General features: G+C 34.4%; 1 protein-coding gene across 7 annotated transcripts in view; it reads left to right on the top strand.

Annotated features, from left to right (window-relative positions):
- Positions 1-24,117, top strand: part of LOC141460164 (trace amine-associated receptor 8c) — a 471,099-nt gene that overhangs the window by 291,374 nt on the left and 155,608 nt on the right. For all 7 annotated transcript variants that reach the window (XM_074139888.1, XM_074139893.1, XM_074139892.1 and 4 more), the window contains one exon: positions 9,575-9,700. In XM_074139888.1, the coding sequence (XP_073995989.1) occupies positions 9,575-9,700 (126 nt within the window). The remainder of the gene's footprint in view (positions 1-9,574; positions 9,701-24,117) is intronic.

The raw sequence follows: 24,117 nt of genomic DNA, 5'->3' as shown, positions 1-24,117 counted from the left end.
ACTGTAAAGTGTGAACTCTGGTGTTCCAAAAAAACAAGAACGGAAAAAGAAAGGGCTTTACTTTGCACTTTTAAAAGAAAATTGTCCAAAATTGCTTACTTGGTATGCGCCATATTTCTGCGAAAAATAGGAAAACAAACAAGGTTAAGACAAAAAATTATGGCGCATTATTGAACACTTTAGTGAACAAGAAAATAAACAATACCAAATAATCATTACAGAAGTGTGTCATGAAAAGATGTCCGCAAAATATTACTCGTCAACCCAAAATATATTCCATGAAAACGAAAAAGGTTTACACATAAGAAATTGTATTGCACCCAAGAGTAAAATTTTACTAAAAGATTTATGAAATTAAACGAGTTCAAAATGAAGCCGTGTACACAGCAGGCTGCTGTTGGTCCAGCTCGATATGCCTGTAGTAATTAATGGTCGGTGCTAATTTGGTTGGTTGGCCAGTTTAATATTACACAAGATCCAACACAACACCCACGCTGATGCAGAAATGGGAAACCATGTTTAATGCTGGAAATTATCTACAGTTTGTAGAAAAATCATCAATTATTATGCTTCTTAATGCCTTGAAAAGTAATAGTAATTATTCATTGTTAAATCTTAATTAACTTTACTGTCTCATCATGTTTGAGCCGAAACTTGCTTGGTTTTTGTACAAAAGAAGCTTCTCCTACAATATCTTACTTGACCGCTGTTTCATAAATAAAATGCTTATTATTTTCAAAGAAATATGTAGTTAACTCGAAGGAAGCATTCTGGCCCCCTTACTTTATATTCTCTATACTGCCGACTTACCAACTCACCCGACTACAATTACTTTCACATTCGCCGACGACACTGCAATTCTTTCTCCTCATCTAGATCCTGTGCACTCCAATCACACCTAAATCTTCTCGAGCCTCAAAAGTGGAGAATCAAAGTGAATGAATTGAAATCTAAATACATAGTATTCACCTTAAACAAGAAAACTCTCCCTCCTCTCTCCTTCCACAATACTTCTATACCAATCACTAACCAAGTACGATATCTCGGACTACATCTTCACAAACGACTAACTTGGAACACTCACACGAGACTCAAACGAACTGACCTCAATCTCAGATATAAAATGTTGAAAAGACTACTCGACAAACGATCAAAACTGACCCTGACGAACAAACGATCACTATATACCGCTCTACTTGCCCCAATATGGACGTACGGAATACAACTTTACGGAAGTGCCAAAAAATCGAACATCAACCGACTTCAGACCTTCCTTCTAATCCTCAACGCAGACTAAAGCGGCGGTGGCCACGCGACCATCTCAACTCAACGCCGACCTCCTAGGGTGGTTGCTGTGTAAGCTTGCCAATCTGGCGAACTAACGGCTTCCATCATTGGATGGTCGTCGTTCACTCCAATCACGCCCTTGGCGCACATGCATGTACGCGTATATGTATGGATGTATATACGAGGGTCGTTTGAAAAGTCCGTGCAAAAACAAAACCTACTTAATTTTTTGGGATAAACCTTTTTTATTTTTCGACATAGTCTCCTTTTAGGCTTATACACTTCGTCCAACGCTGCTCTAGTTTGTTGATCCCTTCCGAATAATAGGATTTGTCCAAGTCTGAAAAATAGCCATTCGTTTCTGCAATCACCTCCTCGTTTGAATAAAATCTTTTTCCCGCCAGCCATTTCTTCATATTAGGGAACAAATAGTAGTCCGAGGGAGCCAAGTCTGGAGAATAGGGGGGATGTGAAACGAGTTGGAACCCTATTTCCATTAATTTTGCGACCACAACTGCTGAGGTGTGAGCTGGTGCATTGTCGTGATGGAAAAGGACTTTTTTGTGGGCCAATCGTGGGCGTTTTTCTTGCAGCTCGGTTTTCAAACGGTCCAATAACGATGAATAATATGCACCTGTAATAGTTTTACCCTTTTCCAGTTAGTCGATGAGGATTATTCCTTGCGAATCCCAAAAGACAGTCGCCATAATCTTTCCGGCCGAAGGAACGATCTTCGCCTTTTTTGGCGCAGATTCCGCCTTGGTAACCCATTGTTTAGATTGTTCTTTGGTCTCAGGAGTGTAGTGATGTATCCATGTTTCATCCACAGTGACGAAACGACGCTTAAAGTCCTCCGGATTCTTCTGGAACATCTGCAACCGTCCTTGCAACACTTCACACGATTTCGTTTTTGGTCAAGCGTGAGCAATCGCGGCACCCATCTTGCGGATAGCTTTGTCATGTCCAAATGTTGATGCAAAATATTATGTACTCGTTCATTCGAGATGCCCACAGCACTAGCAATCTCACGCACCTTCACTCTTCTGTCATCCATCACCATATCATGGATTTTATCAATGATTTCTGGAGTAGTAACCTCAACAGGGCGTCCAGAACGTTCAGCGCCACTTGTGCCCATATGGCCACTCCGAAAATTTTGAAACCACTTATAAACTGTTCTAATCGAAGGTGGAGAGTCACCATAATGTTTATCAAGCTTCTCTTTAGTCCCCTGAGGCGTTTTGCCTTTCATAAAGTAGTGTTTAATCAACACACGAAATTCTTTTTCGTCCATTTTTTGAAAATCACTCGACTTCCTCGATTCAAACGAATGCCAAACACAAAGAAATAGACCGATCTGTCTGAAACTTGGTGTGTGTTCTTCCAAGAGATGCTACTAACTAAACATAACCTCGATACGCGCCAGTGGTGCTATCTCTCTGACTTTGCACGGACTTTTCAAACGACCCTCGTATGCGTGCATGTGTATTTGTGCCATCCCTTATCACTCATCTCTTTTGCTTGTGTTTCTACATTCAGTTGCAAAATAAATAAACAAAAAAAAAAAACTCGAAGAAAACCGATCATGGCAACAGGCCGGATCTAGAATGAAAATTATTTAATTTAGATATAGTCTTCACTATAGTCTTGTATTTGAATGATGTAACCTAGTCGTGGGTCAGGGGAGATCTAGCCAACATCTTTCACGTGATATAGTAACTCACTCCTAGGGAAGTAAGAAGTAAACAAGAGGGAACCGGATATTAGAGATAACTACACTCTGGAGCAGCGGTTCTCAACCTGTAGGTCGCTACCCTGGCGGAGGTCAAACGACCAAAACACAGGAGTCGCCTAAGGCCATTGGAAAATACATATTTCCGATGGCTTTAGCCGCTGAGAAGCCGCGCTACCGTCTGCAGCAGCGCTATTCAGCTGGAACGCACGCTGTTATGGCCGATAATGTTATTTATTGGAATTAGTAATAAATATTTCTCAATATATAATTAAATATTGCTTTTGTGATTAATCACTATGTTTAAATTATGTTTGATTTGTAGCAATGAGAATACATAATGCATATCAGGTATTTACATTCCGAATCATAACTGTAGCAAAATTACAATTATGAAGTAGCCACCAAAATAATTTTTTGGTTTGGGGTCACCGCAACATGAGGAACTGTATTGCGGGGCCACGGCATTAGAAAGGTTGAGAACCACTGCTCTGGAGCGAACTCACACGATACCCTGTAACACCTAGTTCCTGGCTCATTGGAAAGTATGGGGCTCTTCATCTGTGCTAAGGCTCAATGTTCCTGGATGTTTTTCTAGATCAAAAGGAAACCAATCTCTGCAGAAAAGTTCTGGGTAGAGAGGGAAGTCAGTAAGCTAGTATAATTTTTCTCGGTTTCCCATGCATCACTTCTGGCAAAGCTATCTCCTTGGTTGCCCAAAACTCTGATAAACGTCCAGAGTTCTCTAGGAAAATACGGATACTAGGAGATGGCAGATAAACCCTCTCCTAGTTCCCTCAAGAAAGACATATTTTGCTCTAATACTTAGAGACAAACCTAGATAAAATACCAAGAAAAAAGGAGAGTTGACAGGTTGGGGCAATCACTACCTATAGCCCTAAGACTCTAACCCCGCAAGTTTTATCCCTACATCCGTTGGGAGCGACCAGTACCTCAGGAGACTTTTCGATGCCATCACCCATGGGACAAATCATCCTTTGACTCAAATCGTATGATGCTTTAGATTGGACAATTTTCGGGGTTATTTCACTCTCTATCTTTTCTTCACTCGAACATCTTTCCCAAATTTTCTTTGTGAAAAGTGCAAGATTGAGGATTGTCTCAATCCCACTGAAATCCACCCTGCACTTCAAACAGTTGCTCTAGGAACTCCTTGAGAAGTTTGAGACTGAATTTAACTCTCCTATCAAATATTAAATAACTTTTATCAAATATTTCTAAAACCAAATTTAGTTGAATATTCTGTAGTCACTTATTTAATTTACAGCCCACTGTAGACGTAAATTAATCTACTTAACTTCAATTATCGGAGCCAAATATAAAGCAATCAATTAATTGATTCAAAATGTTCAAAATAATGTTTTTAAAGTGCAAAAGACATGGTCAAACGCCTAACCTGGAATCGACAAACTAGACTCAAACGGAAAGAAGTAATCAGACGATTCAAACTTCTCTCTAGACTTCTCGACACAAGTGATCTAAACTATCACTAGAGAATAAACGACTTATCTACACAATGATAGTGAAACCTGCCTGGACTTACGGAATCGAACTTTGGGGCTCAGCCAATGCTTCCAATATCTACAGAATCCAATCCTTCCAGTCAAAAACACTCCGTAGAATCGCTAATGCTCCTTACTATGTCTCTAACTCTACCTTGCACCAAAGATTTCCCTTGTTCCTTATGTTTCAGAAGCTATAAGATCCCGGTTATATTAAATTCCACACTTCAATCACCTCACATCCCAATCCACTAGTGTCCCAACTTACTGCATTGCTTGGAAATACTCCAAGATGGCTGAAGCTCAGGTGGCCTCGCGATCTTCTCAATGAACTAAATGATAGTGCACAATAGTTAACCTGTACCACTTTGGGAGTTTCACCAATGGGTGAATTCTCCCCTCATGTATTCATGTACTTATCTATTATCATGTTGTGTCAGCTTCACTTATTGCAGAAATATACTGCAGTTATGAAAATAAATAAAGTAAAAAAAAGTTCAAATGAAACAAGTGCTAAAAATCCATTGTCTAAATTACATTTTACGCTTATAAAAAATAATTTAGACCCATTTTGCAATCTTCTATTCAGTTTAGAGTTATGGGCCGCCGAAATACAACCGCAGTTAGTACTTATTTCCACTTCATAAACCTCAACATTATTTTGCCCTGAATTAGTCTTAAGCCTTTTTTTTAAAGTTTTATAAATGAAATACTGCCACTTGAAAATTGAAACAATATTATGAAGTGGTTAAGAGAAGTTTCAAAACAAGATTTTGCCTATGTAAACAAATTTAATGTATATAAATATATAAAGAAGAAAAACAAGTTATTGATGTTGTTTATATAATATAAGAGGTCGGTTTGTGGTGTACAAAAATATCATAATTTAGAACATCAAATCTAACGTTAGCGATACACGCAACTGAATAGCGATATTAAATCATCTGCCAGTGATAGCTATGTAACGACTTACCACACTCCGCTAGCAGTTCTCTAACAATTTTATTTCCTGTTTGTTAGTTTGTTTGTTTTTTTCTCGAACGAGTCATAATCATCTTTCAGTTACATTGTCACATACGTACAAGATTAATCTGTTTTCAAGGATAAATGGTACATTTCGATAAGCTATTTCAACGAGATGGCCTTGTAACGTGTCTTAACGCTGTACTACAACTCTAAACCCTACCTTGACCTGCACAATATATTCTACAAACGCATAAACTGTTTATAGTCTTTATTGTTAGCTGAGGAGCACTGGACCCAGACTTATGCTACCTATCTTAATGCACTTCTTTCTTTTTGTAATTGGTTAAATAATAATAATAATAATAATAATAATTGCAGTAACAATAATAATAGTAGTAGTAGTAGTAATAATAATAATAATAATAATAATAGTAATAATAGCAGTAATCCTAATGTAAGGAACGAAAACTTTTATAAAAAGAGTTAATACGAAACTGTATTGTTGGACACAAGCAATGTCGTAGACGGGCTGACCATTTAATTTTAATTGAATTTGTTCGTGGTAATATTTAAAATCGAATTAAATCGATTCTAAGAATTAACGGTTGCCAGTAATGATTAATTCGTTTACATGATATCTACTATAAATAAACAATGTTGCTAATTGAATGTTATTTCAAGGCAATCGTGCTTTATAAGCGGAATAATGGAACACAATAATATTTCTTTAGATAGAATTAACTGTAAATGGGATGCGGAGAATCGTAAACTAAATTCGATAGATGGTCTTTTTCATTTTGTTATTGTTTGTCCTTTATTTGAATCTTATAGAGCAGGAATGGCGAACCTGTTTGAGACGTGGGTCAAATTTTGTTCATTTTTTTTTTTCTAAGTACTAGCTCTTGGATCACTAATATTCAAGAGTTAAGTTTAAAAATTTTAAACTGAATATTTTCAAAACTAAACAATCTTTAAAATTCAGTTGGCTTAACGGGTAAAACGGGACAAAACAAGTGCTATGGAAGTCTCTTTTTTTACAAACATAACTGAACAAAACCTTACTAAAGTGTTTTTTATACAAACAAAATATGAGTAAAATTATGCATTTTATTTGTTATTTTGTAAACATTTTTCCTTTATTTCAAATACTACAAAAACATTTGTCGTCATTTGCGTTTTTAAAACTGTAATGATCAAACTAAAGGTTATAGATAGCATTTAAATTGTTTTTGTGTCAATGCGTGATTGAAAAAATACAGATAGAAATCTAAATCAACCCCGTCTAAACAAACAAATGGTTGCCTAGCAATGGTGGGTCAGTGAAAAAGCTTGCGCGGGTCATAGGTTCGCCATCACTGTTATAGAGTCACATACCTAGAACATTATTTAACGGAAGGTACTGGATTATTTGGTTTCCTTAAGGTAGAAACAAAAAAAAAATGTATATTTATTATTAGTAGGGAACGGATTCGGATGTATTTACATATTTTTTTCTAGGCAATTTACAGACGTTTTTCAACTAGAAGTATTCATACTGACACTTTTTAAGCCGTTTGAGTCTACTTTTATTTCACATATTTCCACATATTTGGATGTTATCGCATATTTATACACATTTGATTAAAATAAATAAATATTTCTACATATTTAATCAAAATATGTACCAATTTTTCATATTTTTCATTTTGGGCATATTTTCATAATTGGGAGGTGGTTGACAGGAACTGTGAACCACAGACTGTGAATCACAGTGGTTAAAAAAGTGTTTTTAAAAGCACCAAGTCGCATTAAAATGCTAAAAGATCTCTATCCAGACTTGTGCCTTCCACCAGAACCAATATTGACAAGATTGGGTACTTGGCTGGAAGCAGCTCAGTATGACTATGAAAACTACAATAAAATCAAGAATGTCCTTTCACATCTCGAAGACGAAGCAGTAGCGATAAATACAGCCAAGTCTTTATTCGAGAAACCTAATTTAAGGAACGACCTTGCATTCATTTCTGACAATTGCGTATTTCTTGCACAAGCCATTACCCAACTTGAGTCCCAAAATGTTCGACTGACAGAAAACGTGTCCAACGTTAAAAAAGTCATCGAAAAGGTGGAAGGAATACCAGGGAGTAAGGGAGATCTGATCAGATCAAAACTGGTAGAAGTACTGACCAAGAACAAAGGGTGGGAGACCATCTGCCAGATTTCTGATATTATCAGTGGAACAGAAGTCACCTCAGAACATCGCGTACCCTTTACAACTTCTTTCAGCAAGGCACCTATAACATCTGTAGATGTTGAACGATCTTTTAGTCGTTACAAGTCCATCTTACGCCCAGATCGTCGTCACTTTACGTTCCAACATTTGAAATTTCATGTGGTTGCAAACAATTTCGAAGAGTGAAGTTTTCAAAATTGAAAATTTAACACATCTTTTTATAAATAGTAAAAATGTTCTTTGTTGTATAAATCATTATAACTTGTAAAAACAAATTATTTTGTTCCTAATAAATTATTATAAATTGTAAAAATGTTCTTTTCTTGTATAAATAATTATAACTTGCCCCCCCCAAAAAAATTCCATTTTCATAAAAAAAAATGTCCATTTTACTTAAATATTCCAGAAAATATTTTAAGAAAATCACATATTTTCCACATAATTGACGAAAATAAATGCATATTTTAGTTAAATATTTGGCATTTTTAAATACATAAAAATCCGTTCCCTAATTATTACACAATAAAAGCAATAAAAGAAAATTCATAATTGATAAATTTGATTTAATTTAGCATAAATGTCATTATTGTCTGATAGACCTATTATAACTTCTGTTTATATTATAGTTTTGCCTTGTAGCTTATCTTTTGAATATCTAGATCTTTTTCTACATTATAACTGTAATTGTTTAACTTTATTCTCTCTCAATTTCTCTCAGTGTTTAACAGTATTTAGTTCTCTGTTTACCTTATTTTTAAAATTGTTTTCAATTTTAACGGAAATGTAGACGGGCTGACTGTATAATTTTAATTGAATTTGTTCGGGGTGATATTTAAAATTGAATGAAATTAATTCTAACAATTAATTTAATTAAATGGTATTATATTCATACCATTAGCCTTTTTCTATTATGTCTCAAGTATGAGTTTGCTTTTTTTAAGTTTCATTGTTTACATTAAGTTTAAATTCTTTGTACTATGTATTTTAAATATAAATTTTTGTTATTTCTTTTCTTTTACGTTATATTTTAAGAAATGTATTTTTATTATAGTTAATGTGAACTCCTCTGTAACGGTTTGTATAAACTTATATTTACAGATAATAAAAAATAAAATATTTCTCAAGAAATTTCGAAATAAAAATTAATTTTTCCGATTATCAATTTACTTCATTTTTGGAAATAAAAGCGAAGTTTTCTCGAAGTACCTCAATAGTTTATTGGGTGGTAGACTCCTGCCTGCTCTTGGATGTTTGAACGTAAAAACTGGGTTCTCATCAATAAGGCAATACTTTCATTTAAGAAAAGGAAGTATAGTACCTTGACTTTTACCTTAATGACATTTTTATTAGGAATGCTTAACATTCCTTGAAGGATCCGGCCAAATAAAATCAATTTTCCCTGGAATGAATGTTTCATTAAAAAAAAAAGGGTTCACTTATTGTTGGTAATTAATAGCATTAGCTGGAGCCATCAAAAGGAAAATGGACGTTGCTAAAGATAATGTCTCATTTTATGATGAATAATTTTCTCCAGAACCATGGAATTGTGAAGCGATGGAAAAATACTAACTTTACTAAACTTCTCAAAAGTAGAATTATCATGTAGAGTTCAAATTTGTTAAGAATAAGTTAGAACCTAGAGTACTTTATAAAGGGAAAAACTGATTGTTCGTACCAGTTTTAATCTGCGTTTTTGCAAAATAAGATTACACGTAATACTTTAACATACATTAACAACAATACACTTCTTCGCACAGTTTTTTGACGATCAACCAACCCTTAAACAGTTGTCATGACCTGATAGTTTTAAATTAAGAAATTTTCCTTTCTTAATTCATGTTATTTGCTTTACAGCCAAGATATTTACTGACATCTTTAGCTAGTAACGACCTGGCCATTGGTGTACTGGTCACCCCTTTTGGATTTCTACCAGCCTTGTTCAAGTGTTGGCCTTATTCAGAAACTTTGTGCCAAATACAGGTTAGTCTATTCCAAATTTAGTTATTTAAATGTATTTCCTTTCTATATTATAACAGTTTTTTTAATTATCTTTAACTCCGCGCTTCATGCAGAATATAATAGATAAAGATCAGCAAATTTTGTTGTACAAAGGAGAATTAAACAAATAAAAGAGATATTATTCATTAATTTATGTGAACATTGCAATTAACTCGCGTTTATAGTTTTTTTTTTTTGCCTTTTTTTTGGCATTGGCTTTCGCCATACAGCCAGCATCGTCTAGGTGCTTATCACTAGAATATCACTCACTCTCCATTCTTACTTATAAATACATTCGCTTCACACATTCATCCCTCTACTATGTACAACTAGTTACATAAACTACAACTCATGGATGGATCAGTACTCTATATTCCTGCCATCCTTATAGCTTAACCGAAATTAAAATCACGTAATCCTTCTCTAATCATTTACTTTCATTCATTCTAATCGGCTATAACTTAAATACATTCATATTTCATTGCTAGCTCTGGTACAGATTTAAGCACATAGATGTTGGTGCAGAATATTATCTCTTCGTAGCGAAATGGTGCATCTAAATACCTGTATATATCGTCAAACATTCGTTTCCTTTCTACCACATAACGCGGACATATCATTATTATAGGTTTGAAATCCTTCTCCTCATCTAACGTGTATAGGTTCTGAGCTAGCATCGTCAAATTGCAAATTATTAGCCAATTGAAACTTTCTTTTAAGAACAGAATTAGATATTATTTTCGTAATAATTCTTGTGCACAATTTGCAATTGCAATGAATTCGAGACCCTCCATTATGTACTGATTGTCCTGTATATGAGCCACTAAGAACACATTATCTCTCTATGTATCCTAAGAAGGTTGACAGATTGCTATCCCATAGCAGATAAAGATCAATTAGATAAATTATTTTTATTTACTGTGCAATAAATTGAATATGCTCAAATTGAGGTCCTTCATTTTAAATGAATAGGTTATGTTTGATTAGTATTTTTCTTTTTTGTTTTCAATCATTTTAACAGTAGCCATATTGATTTAATATTATTTTTATTTTAAGATGTGGGTTTATTTATTTCTTTTTAATAATATTGATTTATTTTATTTTGAATTGATATTTATTTACGTTCTCATCTAGTTCATTATTCAACAATATGGTTGAAGTTATTGTTTTTGATGTCTATTTATATTCATTTTTATAGAAGATTATTATTACTTTTTTGTGTGTGTAAATACTGTACTCATTTGTATGGCTAAGGCTTCACAAATAAATAATAATGAACACTGGTAAATACGAAAATAAAGAATAAAAATTAATGTGTGGCTATGTCATGGACACGGCCGTGTGACGTACGTGAATACGTTTACGTAACGGGTTATATTTTTTTATACAAAATATTTTTATTTATGTATTTAGAATGAAACAATGTGTCTTCATAATCGACGATCGAACAAAATCTATGCCTATACAGTCCGATGTAGAAGCGATTTCATCATCCACTTCCATAATTTCAACCGCCCCAGCTGCAGATGTACTGACACCGTCGTTGATCCGCTCGGCCGCATTCATTCTTTTACGTTCCCGGCACAACTTGACTCGGTCATATGGTGTTTTATTATTACCATTCGATTGTTCTTGAGAAGCCCTTTCCAACCGTATATGATCTCTGTATTTGGTTGTGGCTTTTCGACGCGTATAGGCCGACATTATATAATTTTTTATTCTAACACCTTATTATATTCACTGTCACTATTTTATACTAATGTTTTATATACAATCGATAGATTGTGACGACAGCTGACGATTAAAACTTAAACGAACATCGTAGCTTCTCCGAGTCAAAAGTTATACTCATTGCAAATCTCGATACTCAGCAAAATGATCTCAAAATGGCGGCGCTTCCCTCTCCACCGCGCGCGATGTGTCACAGCCCTCGCTTATCGTAATGAATTCTTTGATCCTTTAGCTATCCAGTGGTCTAATTTAATTTTGGATGTAGACGATAGATTCGAAACTATAATGCCAAACTGTATCCCCCGATTTTGTTATCATTAGTTTTTTTGAATTGCCACCATATGATTCAAATTTAAAGACGTATTCACGTCAAAAAATATTCAAAATATTCAAATATTCATTAAACAACAGAACAATTTAGAAATTAGATTATTAATTTGTAGTTGGGGCTAAGTTTAAATTAAAGCTGTAAACAAAAGAGATATTACCTAGATATTATTCATTAAACAATAGAACAATTTAGAAATTAGATTATTAATTTGTATTTGGGGCTAAGTTTAAATTAAAGCTGTAAACAAAAGAGATATTACCTATTCATTAAACAATAGAACAATTTAGAAATTGGATTATTATTTTGTATTTGGGGCTAAGTTTAAATTAAAGCTGTAAACAAAAGAGATATTACCTATTCATTAAACAACAGAACAATTTAGAAATTGGATTATTATTTTGTATTTGGGGCTAAGTTTAAATCACAGCTGTGTTTTGTATTAATGATATACTATTGAAAACGTCCAGATCTGAGGTTGAATTGCTGGTTGTTTTTAGGAGAAAAAAAAGTTTAGAACTGGTCAGTACTAGAGTTAACGTTTTACACATAATGAAACGGTCAGCTGGTAACTGTGTTGATTTTAATTGAATTACCTTGGTTTTGCCTGTCTAATGAAGTCCTCTAGGGTCTTTATCATGCTTACACTATATTATAAAGTTACCTTTATAATCCAAAAGAAAAGGTTTCTCCGTAAACAAAAGTTTATTGTTTAATTCCTGGTTCGATTTTGATTTATTTTACTGTTCTCCATAAAGGAAAACTAGCAGTTCGTTATTTGGTCAATGTTTTACAAATTTTCTCCTATAATAAATGTTCTAACCCAAGGTTATTTTGAAAATGTTTAAGTTCTATTTCAGTAAAATTGACAACAAAGATAGAACCTTTTTTTTTACTTTGATAACGATTCGTATTGTTATTGCAATGACATGTAGTCGGACCGTTTTGAGAATGAAAACAAAAGAAATGAAATAAATAAATATAGATTTAAGTTATTAAAGTTTCTGTTTATATTCAGACAAAATAAGATTTCTCATTTTTAAGGAACTTCTGACGAAATAAAATAAATTATTGAATACGAGGTCTGTAAATTAAGTAATGAGACTGATTTTTTTATTCAAAAAGAATTACAATTCTATATTGTCACCTTCAAAATAACTTCCTTCTGAAGCCACACAGCGCTGGAGACGTTTCTTCCACTCCTCATAGCAGTGCTCGAACTCCGATACTGGAATAGCCTTCAGCTGGTCGGTTCCCTTGAGGTGAAATGACTCCCATTTTCTGGAACGTTTCATTACTGGTGACGAGTCTTGGGTGTTTGAGTACGACCCAGTAACCAAGCGCCAGAGCATGGAGTGGTACACTTCAACCTCTCCAAGGCCCAAAAAAGCAAGGATGGTGAAGTCGAAGATCAAATGCATGCTGATATATTTTTTCGATATCCACGGAATCGTCTACAAAGAGTTTCTACCTCAAGGTCAAACGGTCAATCAACACTTTTACCGAGAGGTTCTTCGAAAAACTTCGAAAAAGGGTCATTCGTGTGGAGACCAAACATCAAGAACAAGTGGGTGTTGCATCCACGATAATGCTCCTTGTCACACAGCAATTTCAATAAACCAGAGTGTTTGGCCAGTAAAAACATTCCTGTGGCTCCTCAGCCTCCTTATTCGCCCGGACTAGAGTCCTTGTGACTTTTTTCTCTTCCCGAAGTTAAAAAATCACCTCAAGGGAACTCATTTTGGGACAGTCGAAAACATTCAAATGGCTGTAACCGACCAGCTGTAGGCTAATCCAGTATCGGAGTTTGAGCACTGCTATGAGGAGTGGAAGAAACGTCTCCAGCGATGTGTGGCTTCAGAAGGAAGTTATTTTGAAGGTGACAATATAGAATTGTAATTCTTTTTGAATAAAATTTTAAAAAAAAATCAGTCTCATTACTTAATTTACAGACCTCGTATATCAGATATACCAAACAGAATTTGAAGTTTATTAGCAACATCTGAAATATTAGATACTATGTGCTTATTCAAATATTTATCTTTATAAGTTTGCAACCTTAAACATTTTAATAAGAAATTATTTAAATCATCACAGAATGGATACAATGCAATCAGTTAGATCTCTAGCTTGGATCTAATAGACCTTTAAGGTTCATGTACTTCAACAAAACCTCTACTAATTCTTTTTTTGCTGAAACAAAAAAGAAATAGAAGAAGTTGTTTATCATGTACACATGTCTAGATGTAGCGTACTCGGCAATACTTCCAAAACCCAAACTCTTTTAAAAGAGTTATGCAATAAAGTTTTCTAAATACACAAAATCTAACATATGTTACATACAAAATATTGCGCGCCAGAAGAGGGAGGTTACACACAGAGAGAGGATAGCAGTCGCTAATTCACTTTTATAATTAACCTGACATAGCTGTGGCATGGAGGACCCAAAACTACTAACTCAGCCGGCATATTACCTCGGCTCTTCACTTGAAACAACAAGCCTTCATCTTTGTTGGAGTACAGCATTTACAAGGGCTGGCAATGTATACTGAATTTACTGACTGAGATTCACACACAAAAGCCTAGAACCATCAGACTGTTGCAAATTTCATTATCTAACCCCTTTTACCTGAGAACACCATTCCACTGCTCAACACCATTTTATGAGAAATTGACCAATCTCCATGCTCGCTTTCTGTTTCAAGTTCATTCATTGAGCCGACGTTAAAAGGTTAGATAAAAAAAAGAGATAAAAAATAACCTTCCTCCAAAAAATAGTAATTACCCATTTCTTTGTTGGTACAAATCAACCTGCACAACTACTCAGGGAAGAAAATTGAACTGAAATTTGATACTAACCTAAGCGAAAGATAAGAGACAAAAAGAATTCATCCCGATATCCACATTTTAGCACTGATTGTCATGAATGAAGTTTTATCTCACAATTAACAACAATGTCGATGTACTTTGCATTCATTGATTTTCTTAAATATGGATAAAAGGCCAAAAGACAGTCAGAATTAAAACAAAAAAACAAAAAACAGGCACATTATAACGGCTGAAATTAACTGCCATTTTGTTTAAACAAATTCCTTTTAATTGTAGTTGATAATATGAGCTACACAAGGTTACGAATATTATTCTACAATTAAGATTCAACTTTACCTGACTATCAAAGAGGTCCTTGGAGGTAAAGAAAGGTTAAGAATTCCTGGTTTAGAACTTGTTGAAGTCCTGCTTGGAAATTACATGTAAAGGTGCCATCAGAGGGTGCTGACGACAACTCTGCACAACCTGAATGTTAGGTTACCATCTCAGAAGGTTTAGCGTCACTTTGCAGTGTTTACATTATCTAGTTCAGTGATGATAACATAAACTAGTAATTTAATTGTTCTTTACAGGTATTATATTGTATTAATTATTTATCTATTATATTATATTTCTTTGTAATGTTTTGTAATAATTTATTTATAAAATTGTATTCTTTATAGAATAATAAAATCTGTTTCAAAAATCATCTTACATACACTTTAATAAGTGATTGTTGGTTGGAAAAGAGAAAATTGTGGGCTAATATTGTAAAGATTTTCTTTTTTCCTTAAACTAGAAGAGGAAATGCATTTGCTGAATGACCTAATGGAAATGAAATCTTTGATAAATAGTGACAATGAAAGTGGGTGTTAAAGTTATTATTACAACCTCGTCAGTTTTTAGGCACAAAGTTAACCCACTGTTGCATTAAAATGCGTACTATTGCAGTAATTAAGTTGTTAATTTCAGAGGGGGGACTCATTTATTAATCCAAAAGAAAGATTATTACCAATTTTTGTCATAATTTATACTATTTTACTGCCAAGCAGTCGATTTAGAGCCTAGAGACGTCATTTTCTAAGCTTATACTCGTTACAAAATTGTTATTTATTTTACATTGTTAACATCAAAGGTTGGTGAATCGTCTGTCCTGACTATTTATCTACTCTAAGGAAAATTATGAATGAAATTGGCAATAATCTTCCTTCCCTTTGTAGTTAAGAAGGTCAGAAAAGGAGCCTCCATTACAATGCTTAGCTTGATCTCTCGTTATGCTTCATTGAAAACGATTCTTTCTCAGTTTCTCTCAATTTAACAAAAACCTTCAATACAATATAAATAATATCTTAGAATTCCAGTTTGCTTACGTCTGGTTGGTGGAAACAAATCATATTATGCAAGACCGCAATGCTGCATACCCTTTAGATGGCTAGAGAATTGAATTTAGTGTTATACGATGCATCAGCTATTTGGAACTCCTACTTGATGCGTGTACATCAAGCTAACACTGGTAATGAGTTATCAAAGCCTACTTTCAGATTAACAGCTTGCAAGTTTCGAACGGTTACAAATTTTAATTACTGTTAATCAGTAATAAAACTTAAAATGTAAATGAACTAAATGAAACTATAATTAAGTAAATGACTAAAGTGTCCTGTCCGCGGTAGTGTAGAATTTCTGTCCAACCATCTTAGAATCTGTTTTCTATATCAGCGTTGCCCAAACTGAGGTACGTTTACCACTGGTGAAACTATTACACAATAAAGTTGTTAATATGTACAGTAATAAGGTTAGTCTGTCTCAAGATATACGAGAAAATATAAATAGCACATTTAACAGGATTAAAATTGTCTTTCATGGAGTATTTTTTCCAAAACCCGAAACACAAATGATAATTGGATTTCAAACTGCCTTCTACAAAGAAAATTTAGGAAAAGCTACATCATTATCGATAAAAAAATAAAGAAAATTGAATAGAATTATCATGTGACAGAACTTAAATGATAACTACGTAAAAATCTGCTTAAAGAGACTGATTGTAATGAGTAAGCTCTATCCAAGCAACATTAAATTTAATTGGTATTTACAGGTAGTTGAATGCTTAAAAGAAATTAATTTAGAAGATTTGGGCACTAATATAATAATCCTAAAGAAGAACTTTGTAAATTAATTAATAATTTTGAAGAGAAAAATATGTACGCAATTTTTAATTATTTAATAAAAGTGTTAAAACTAAGATCTTACACTTTACAAAGTTTATAAAGTGAACATGAACTTGAACTCCTTTGTGAGAGATACAATTTTTATCTCTATACAAATAAAGATGATAATAATAAAATAACACCCTCGGAATAACAAATTTCACGAAATACAATCATTTTTACGAAATGGTACAATTTAGCATGATTGTACTACCAAGCGGTACGCGAGTCAAAAAAAGGTTAAGAAATGCTGTTCTACATGAATTTTCAAAATTTGTTATTTCAATATTATAAAGAGTTTTAATTTGTGCTAGACGTTCAGTTAGAATACTTAAGCTAAAATTTCTCGAAGAATTTGTCTACATAAATGAAGGCGTACATCACTTCTTTTTTTACTAGAAGACTCTTGTAGTTCCAGTGTCCTGAATGAAAGTAAAAATATTGAAATTCTTAGAGATTACAATTTTCTGGTATTTAAAAGTTAATTGCTTTAGATAAGCTTAAATAACACAAAAGAACATTTCTCTGATAATTAATAGCTTCCAAATTGATTCTATTTGAATTTTTCTTTGATGTTTCTCATTCAATAATCAATAAATCTATAAATTTTCTTTGCAATCAATATATTTTCTTTAATCTTCAATATGAGCAAATAATAATTAGCTACAGAGAGTTATGTTCTAACAGAAATATTTAATATTGGCCAAGCGACCAAACATTTGCCTTAAAAAAAATTAAAAAAATTTTTAATACCAATTCCTGATGTAATCCATTAACTATCCAGCAACAACTATTGAGTTTTTAACCACATCGATGATCTAAATCCATATTTGCATGTCGTCTAGTATACATATCTATATACGCAAACATATGTTTTGTATTTGTGTAAAACAGAAACCGATTTGTTAGTCCAAAGGGTATTAATTTTGTATTGAGTATAGTTTTAGGCGTAAACTGCCTTGGGATTTATGGTTTACACATGTAAAAATAATCCCCTCCAGGGTCGCTTGTGGGGTATGGTATGTAAAAAGGTTTAACTCGCCACTTCTCTGGTTTGCTATGTTATATTACAAATTGTAGCATGGATTTGGATGACGTTTCCAATATTTTAGCTATTTCCACATTTTAAAAACGGATTATTCGGCCAGTTATTTATTTATTTATTTTTTTTATTGCAATTCTGTGATAGGCAAAATGATGTCAAGGGAATACATCAGTTTGTTTAATGATTAAAAGAAAAAAATCTGTTGGTATTGAACATTTCGCGTAACGATAAAACGTTTTTTCTTGCGGATAAATATCAGTTTTTATTCTTTGGGCGCATCGACGTCTGAGGGCATTAGCGCCTGTTTCCTTTGTTTTAAATCAGACACCAGAAATAATGCCTTTTTATACTCGCGAGCTTAATGCTCCATGCCTGTTGACTGGAGCTTTATCCATCTAACTTAACCATAAATTTCCCTTTTTAACCATTAAATAAAATCCCAGACATACGGGACTAACTCAGCATCAAGATATATCTTCTTAACTTTTTTGACTCGCGTACCACTTGGTAGTACCATCATGCTAAATTGTACCACTTCGTAAAAATGATTGTATTTCGTGAAATTTGTTATTCTGGGTGTGTTATTTTATTTTATTTTTTTAATGATTTAAGGCGCGTCAACATCTTAGGTTATTGGCGCCCGGAGCTTTTTTCAGTGCACTGCCGGCCTCCGGACAGTGTTCTCTCGTTACAGACAACACTGTCCATCACCGGATAGTGAGCTGTAAGAAGCTCCTAGGAAGAGAAAATCTAAGGGTCAGCAGCTGGATTCGAACCCGGGACCTCCGCGTGGGAGTCCAGTACGCTAACCGCATAGCTAATCCCTTCCCTTGTTTTATTTTATTATTATTATCTTTATTTGTATCGAGATAAAAATTGTATCTCTCACAAAGGAGTTCCAAGTTCATGTTCACTTTATAAACTTTGTAAAGTGTAAGATCTTAGTTTTAACACTTTTATTAAATAATTAAAAATTGCGTACATATTTTTCTCTTCAAAATTATTAATTAATTTACAAAGTTCTTCTTTAGGATTATTATATTTGTGCCCAAATCTTCTAAATTAATTTCTTTTAAGCATTCAACTACCTGTAAGTAACAATTAAATTTAATATTGCTTGGATAGAGCTTACTCATTACAGTCTCTTTAAGCAGATTTTTACGTAGTTATCATTTAAGTTCTGTCACATGATAATTCTATTAATTTTTCTTTATCTTTTATCGATAATGATGTAGCTTTTCCTAAATTTTCTTTATAGAAGGGGGTTGAAATCCAATTATCATTTGTGTTTCGGGTTTTGGAAAAAATACTCCATGAAAGACAATTTTAATCCTGTTAAATGTGATATTATATTTTCTCGTATATCTTGAGACAGACTAACCTTATTTCTGAACATATTAACAACTTTACTGTATAATATTATTAATTAAAATAATTATTGTATTATAGGAAAAAACGTTTCTATGCTTTTTATATGTCCGCCATTATTGATTATTTTTCGTGTACCAGCAACCAGCAACTCGCGTACCACAGGTTTGGAAACGCTGTTCTGAACCAATAGTTAATATTTTCTTTTGCAATTTCGAGTTTGCATAAAATGCATAAGTAGAGCTTTGAGAATTGCAATAAGAGAGAGTCACCATATTTTTTCCTTTAAAAAAAAAGTAAGAATAAATGATGTACAATATGGTTTAACAAGAATAGCGAGTTACGAGTTGTATGCATAAAAATCGAATGGTATTCATCATTCAGTCTCCCATCAGAGTCTCATTTCCTAGCCGACCTCATTCCGGCGAACCAGAGTTCCAGTGGAAACAAGAGGTCTGGCTGAATCTGCAACACGCCCATCACCTCAGCATCTCTCGACTCTCCAAACTCCACTTCCTCCTAACTTTACTTCCTTCCTCCTTCTTGGTTATTTATTCACTCTTACTAACTCTTTCTTCTTCCTAACTTACTTTGATAACAGAAAAAAAAAAATCTTTGGAGCCTCACACGACACTTTTATTACTGTTCTAACTCACAAATTTACTTTTAACCCCAAACGTTTTGTGTTATATCTAATTCTTATCACTTTAGGAGCAACTACTTCCACACAGATCTATTTTTTTAATCAGACTTTTCGAGAAAAATATTTCCTGTGACCTTTTTCCTGTATCTTTTATTTAGAAACCCTTCTGGGAGAGAGATCTGGTTAGTTTGCCTCTAATGTGCCATTTTACTGCTTATTATACTGGCTTTAGTCCCTAAATTTGATTTAAGTTCTATGATAGGCGGGTAGATTCGTTCTAAAGTGAGAATCATTAAATATAACTCAATTGTTCTACGTTTAAAGTTTTCTGAATTAGAACTTTTATAACATTATAAAGAGAATTGGTTGACCTAGGATAGAGGTTGGCAACCAAATTTAAGTAGAGAGCCATTTCTCCTTAAATAACTAAGAGGTGTGGCTATTAAATAACGGGACTGATGCTGCTACAGAAGAACTATGCATGCGCCAAATCCTAACGACCGACAGCTGTGCAGCGTAAAGCCTTCTCTTTCGATTGCAGCGTCTCTAGTGTTTGTAGAGAAATCTGTCTGACCGGAACCGTTGTTTGTGTAAGAGGTGTTAGTTTCGTTTTGCCGAAAACATGATACTACACATGTAGTAGAGCAACGAATTGTCGTGAAATTTCACATTAAAACTTGGTGAAACCGCTACTGAAACTTATCTTTCATTAAAAGAAGTTTATGGCGATGAATGTTTATCATGTGTGCAAGTTTTTGAGTGGTTGACGTTTCTAGCCAAGTACAACATCCCAGTTTTAGGCCATCCACCTTATTCGCCTGACTTGGCCCCATATGACTTTTATCTGTTCCCCAAAAGTCAAATCTGCATTAAAAGGAACACGATTTCAGTCCGTTGAAGCTGTGAAAGAAAAAGCGGCACGCGTCATGCAGGAGCTCACAGAAAAAGACTTCCAGCACTGTTTCGAACAATGGTAAATTCGCATGGAGCGTTGTAGGGATAGGAGAGGGGTGTATATTGAAGGTGATAATAACTAAATATGTATAAATTTAAAATAAAATGTTTTACAGCAATAGTCTCGTTATTTAATAACCACACCTCGTAAACGTATGTTTGAATGAAAATGGCGGCAGTCTTATACAATTACGTACTTTATTTTAATATAATTCTATCAAATTTCAAACCAATCACATTTAAAATTCTTTTTGAAAAAATATCTTTAATAAATGAAAGTTTCATTTGTTTCAATAAAATTAATATATACAATATATTTTGGACAGGCTGAAGAGCCACACAATTCGCGAGCCGAGGATTGCCGACCCCTGACCTATGGCAACCCAACCACAGGTACTTGGCCTTTGTTTTAGATGGCGGTGAGATTATTTGGGGTACAGTGAAGTGTCAGGTACCTGGGGATCAGTTAAAAATAAAGACGGCACCTGTATAGAAGATATTAAGTGCAGAGCTGCAACAAGGATGTTACATTCTGTCATTTGGAACCATGATATTAGCATCCCCACAAAGTATACAAATCTACACCTTTTCAGTAGAAATCCTGAAATTGTATGGATCCGAGGCATGGGCAGTTATAGCCAGGGTGTATAATGCATTGAATGCAACGGAAATGGGTTTTTAGAGAAGATGTATTTACATTAGAGAATCCTCGATAGAGTTTCCAATACAAGTCATAAGAGAGACCACTGACGCGATATGCGACCATAGCAGACCGAATAAATAAACCCGAAATTATTGTGGTATGGACATATCCTACCGCCTGAATGACGAACGGCTCCCCCAAAGAAAGCTCTTAACTGGCAGAGTCCCGCTGGAAGGCAGAGAAGAGGCAGAGCTCGAGATAGTTGGATCGCGCAGATTTCAGAAATTATGACGCCTTGTAATAAGGGATTTATGGTCACTTGGTGGAACCCTGATTAGGGAGATACCTTGAAGAAGAACACAAAGAGAAGTCAAGTGCGTGTAACATTTAATTTGATAGACTTATTGCTTACGTGTTGATCCATAATTGCTCAAGAACCATTTTTTTTGAGTACAATTTGGAAGGCGGAAGACAGAAGATGCACAAGACATCAGGAATTTTAAAAGAAATAATAAGAAATTTGAGATGCTAGGATTGCTGAACAGTTAGAGGCGCCGAACGTAAAGTTAAGTGTATTCGATTCCTGGCTTTAGCCAGGAAAAACCAGGCATTTTATTTGCCTTTTGATAAAATTGGATTGAAAAGGAAAATAATTTAATTAAAAATTGCTGTTTGAAATGATCTCTTTTATTAAATTTTTCTATTTCCACCACGTTAAGGGGGATATTCCTTTAAATTTTTTACATAATTCAATATTTTGTTACGTATTATATATCAATAACTCCTCTTCAACCTTTTCACGAATTAGTTAAAATGAAAGGACGTCATGACCTGACTCAGTTTTTTAAAAAAAGAATAAAAGGCAAGCGAGGAAAATACGTTTTGAGGATTCCTACAATAATTTAATTTATTTCATATTAAATAGAACATTTCAAAATTAATTTTAGTATAAACTCCAATTCAATGTATCGAGGGTAAGGTAGCAGATGTTTCGCTATTAGCAGTATACATATTTTACCTGTTGTTACCGTTGACAAAGGGTCGTAGGTGTGGTGCCAATTCGAACAACTTGCCGCCTCCGCCTCATTCAATTCAGCTTTCATTAATTTCATCGTCAATAAAATACTTTTTTCCTATTTTTTTTCTTTTTTTAATTATTGAAATTTACGTTCCGTATTTATTTGCTAAAATCTCTTTCCAAAAATAATTTTGATTGGAATGGTATCTATCGGGTACCTGTCAAAGCTAATACAATAGAAGGGTTTTTGATGACCTGTTTTCTGCGAAAAGAGAGTCTTTTTTTTTAAATCAGGAATGAATTTTGCCAAACTTTTGAAATAACGGTACTTGTATAGTGTCAAAGTTTTTTGTTTTTTTTAACCTTTTATTGAAATTTGTGACTGCAACGGTTGTTGCAACAAGCAAATGTGATGTAATATAATGTCGCGAATGAAGATTGGAGAAGGCACCCAGTGGCGACACTCCATTAACGTGAACAGATGCACTATACGGGGGTCGTTTGAAAAGTCCGTGCAAAGTCAGAGAGATAGCACTACTGGCGCGTATCGAGGTTATGTTTAGTTAGTAGCATCTCTTGGAAGAACACACACCAAGTTTCAGCCAGATCGGTCTATTTCTTTGTGTTTGGCATTCGTTTGAATCGAGGAAGTCGAGTGATTTTCAAAAAATGGACGAAAAAGAATTTCGTGTGTTGATTAAACACTACTTTATGAAAGGCAAAACGCCTCAGGAGACTAAAGAGAAGCTTGATAAACATTATGGTGACTTTGCACCTTCGATTAGAACAGTTTATAAGTGGTTACAAAATTTTCGGAGTGGCCATATGGGCACAAGTGGCGCTGAACGTTCTGGACGCCCTGTTGAGGTTCTACTCCAGAAATCATTGATAAAATCCATGATATGGTGATGGATGACAGAAGAGTGAAGGTGCGTGAGATTGCTAGTGCTGTGGGCATCTCGTATGAACGGGTACATAATATTTTGCATCAACATTTGGACATGACAAAGCTATCCGCAAGATGGGTGCCGCGATTGCTCACGCTTGACCAAAAACGAAATCGTGTGAAGTGTTGCAAGGACGGTTTGCAGCTGTTCCAGAAGAATCCGCAGGACTTTAAGCGTCGTTTCGTCACTGTGAATGAAACATGGATACATCACTACACTCCTGAGACCAAAGAACAATCTAAACAATGGGTTACCAAGGGAGAATCTGCGCCAAAAAAGGCGAAGACCGTTCCTTCGGCCGGAAAGTTTATGGCGACTGTCTTTTGGGATTCGCAAGGAATAATCCTCATCGACTATCTGGAAAAGGGTAAAACTATTACAGGTGCATATTATTCATCGTTATTGGACCGTTTGAAAACCGAGCTGCAAGAAAAACGCCCACGATTGGCCCACAAAAAAGTCCTTTTCCATCACGACAACGCACCAGCTCACACCTCAGCAGTTGTGGTCGCAGAATTAATGGAAATAGGGTTCCAACTCGTTTCACATCCCCCCTATTCTCCAGACTTGGCTCCCTCGGACTACTATTTGTTCCCCAATATGAAGAAATGGCTGGAGGGAAAAAGATTTTATTCAAACGAGGAGGTGATTGCAGAAACGAATGGCTATTTTTCAGACTTGGACAAATCCTATTATTCGGAAGAGATCAA

The sequence above is a fragment of the Rhodnius prolixus genome, unplaced genomic scaffold, assembly GCF_049639745.1.
Source record: "Rhodnius prolixus isolate KJV_2025 unplaced genomic scaffold, Rpr scaffold_6, whole genome shotgun sequence".
NCBI classification, from domain to species: domain Eukaryota; kingdom Metazoa; phylum Arthropoda; class Insecta; order Hemiptera; family Reduviidae; genus Rhodnius; species Rhodnius prolixus.
This window is presented reverse-complemented; position numbering and strand designations above follow the sequence as displayed.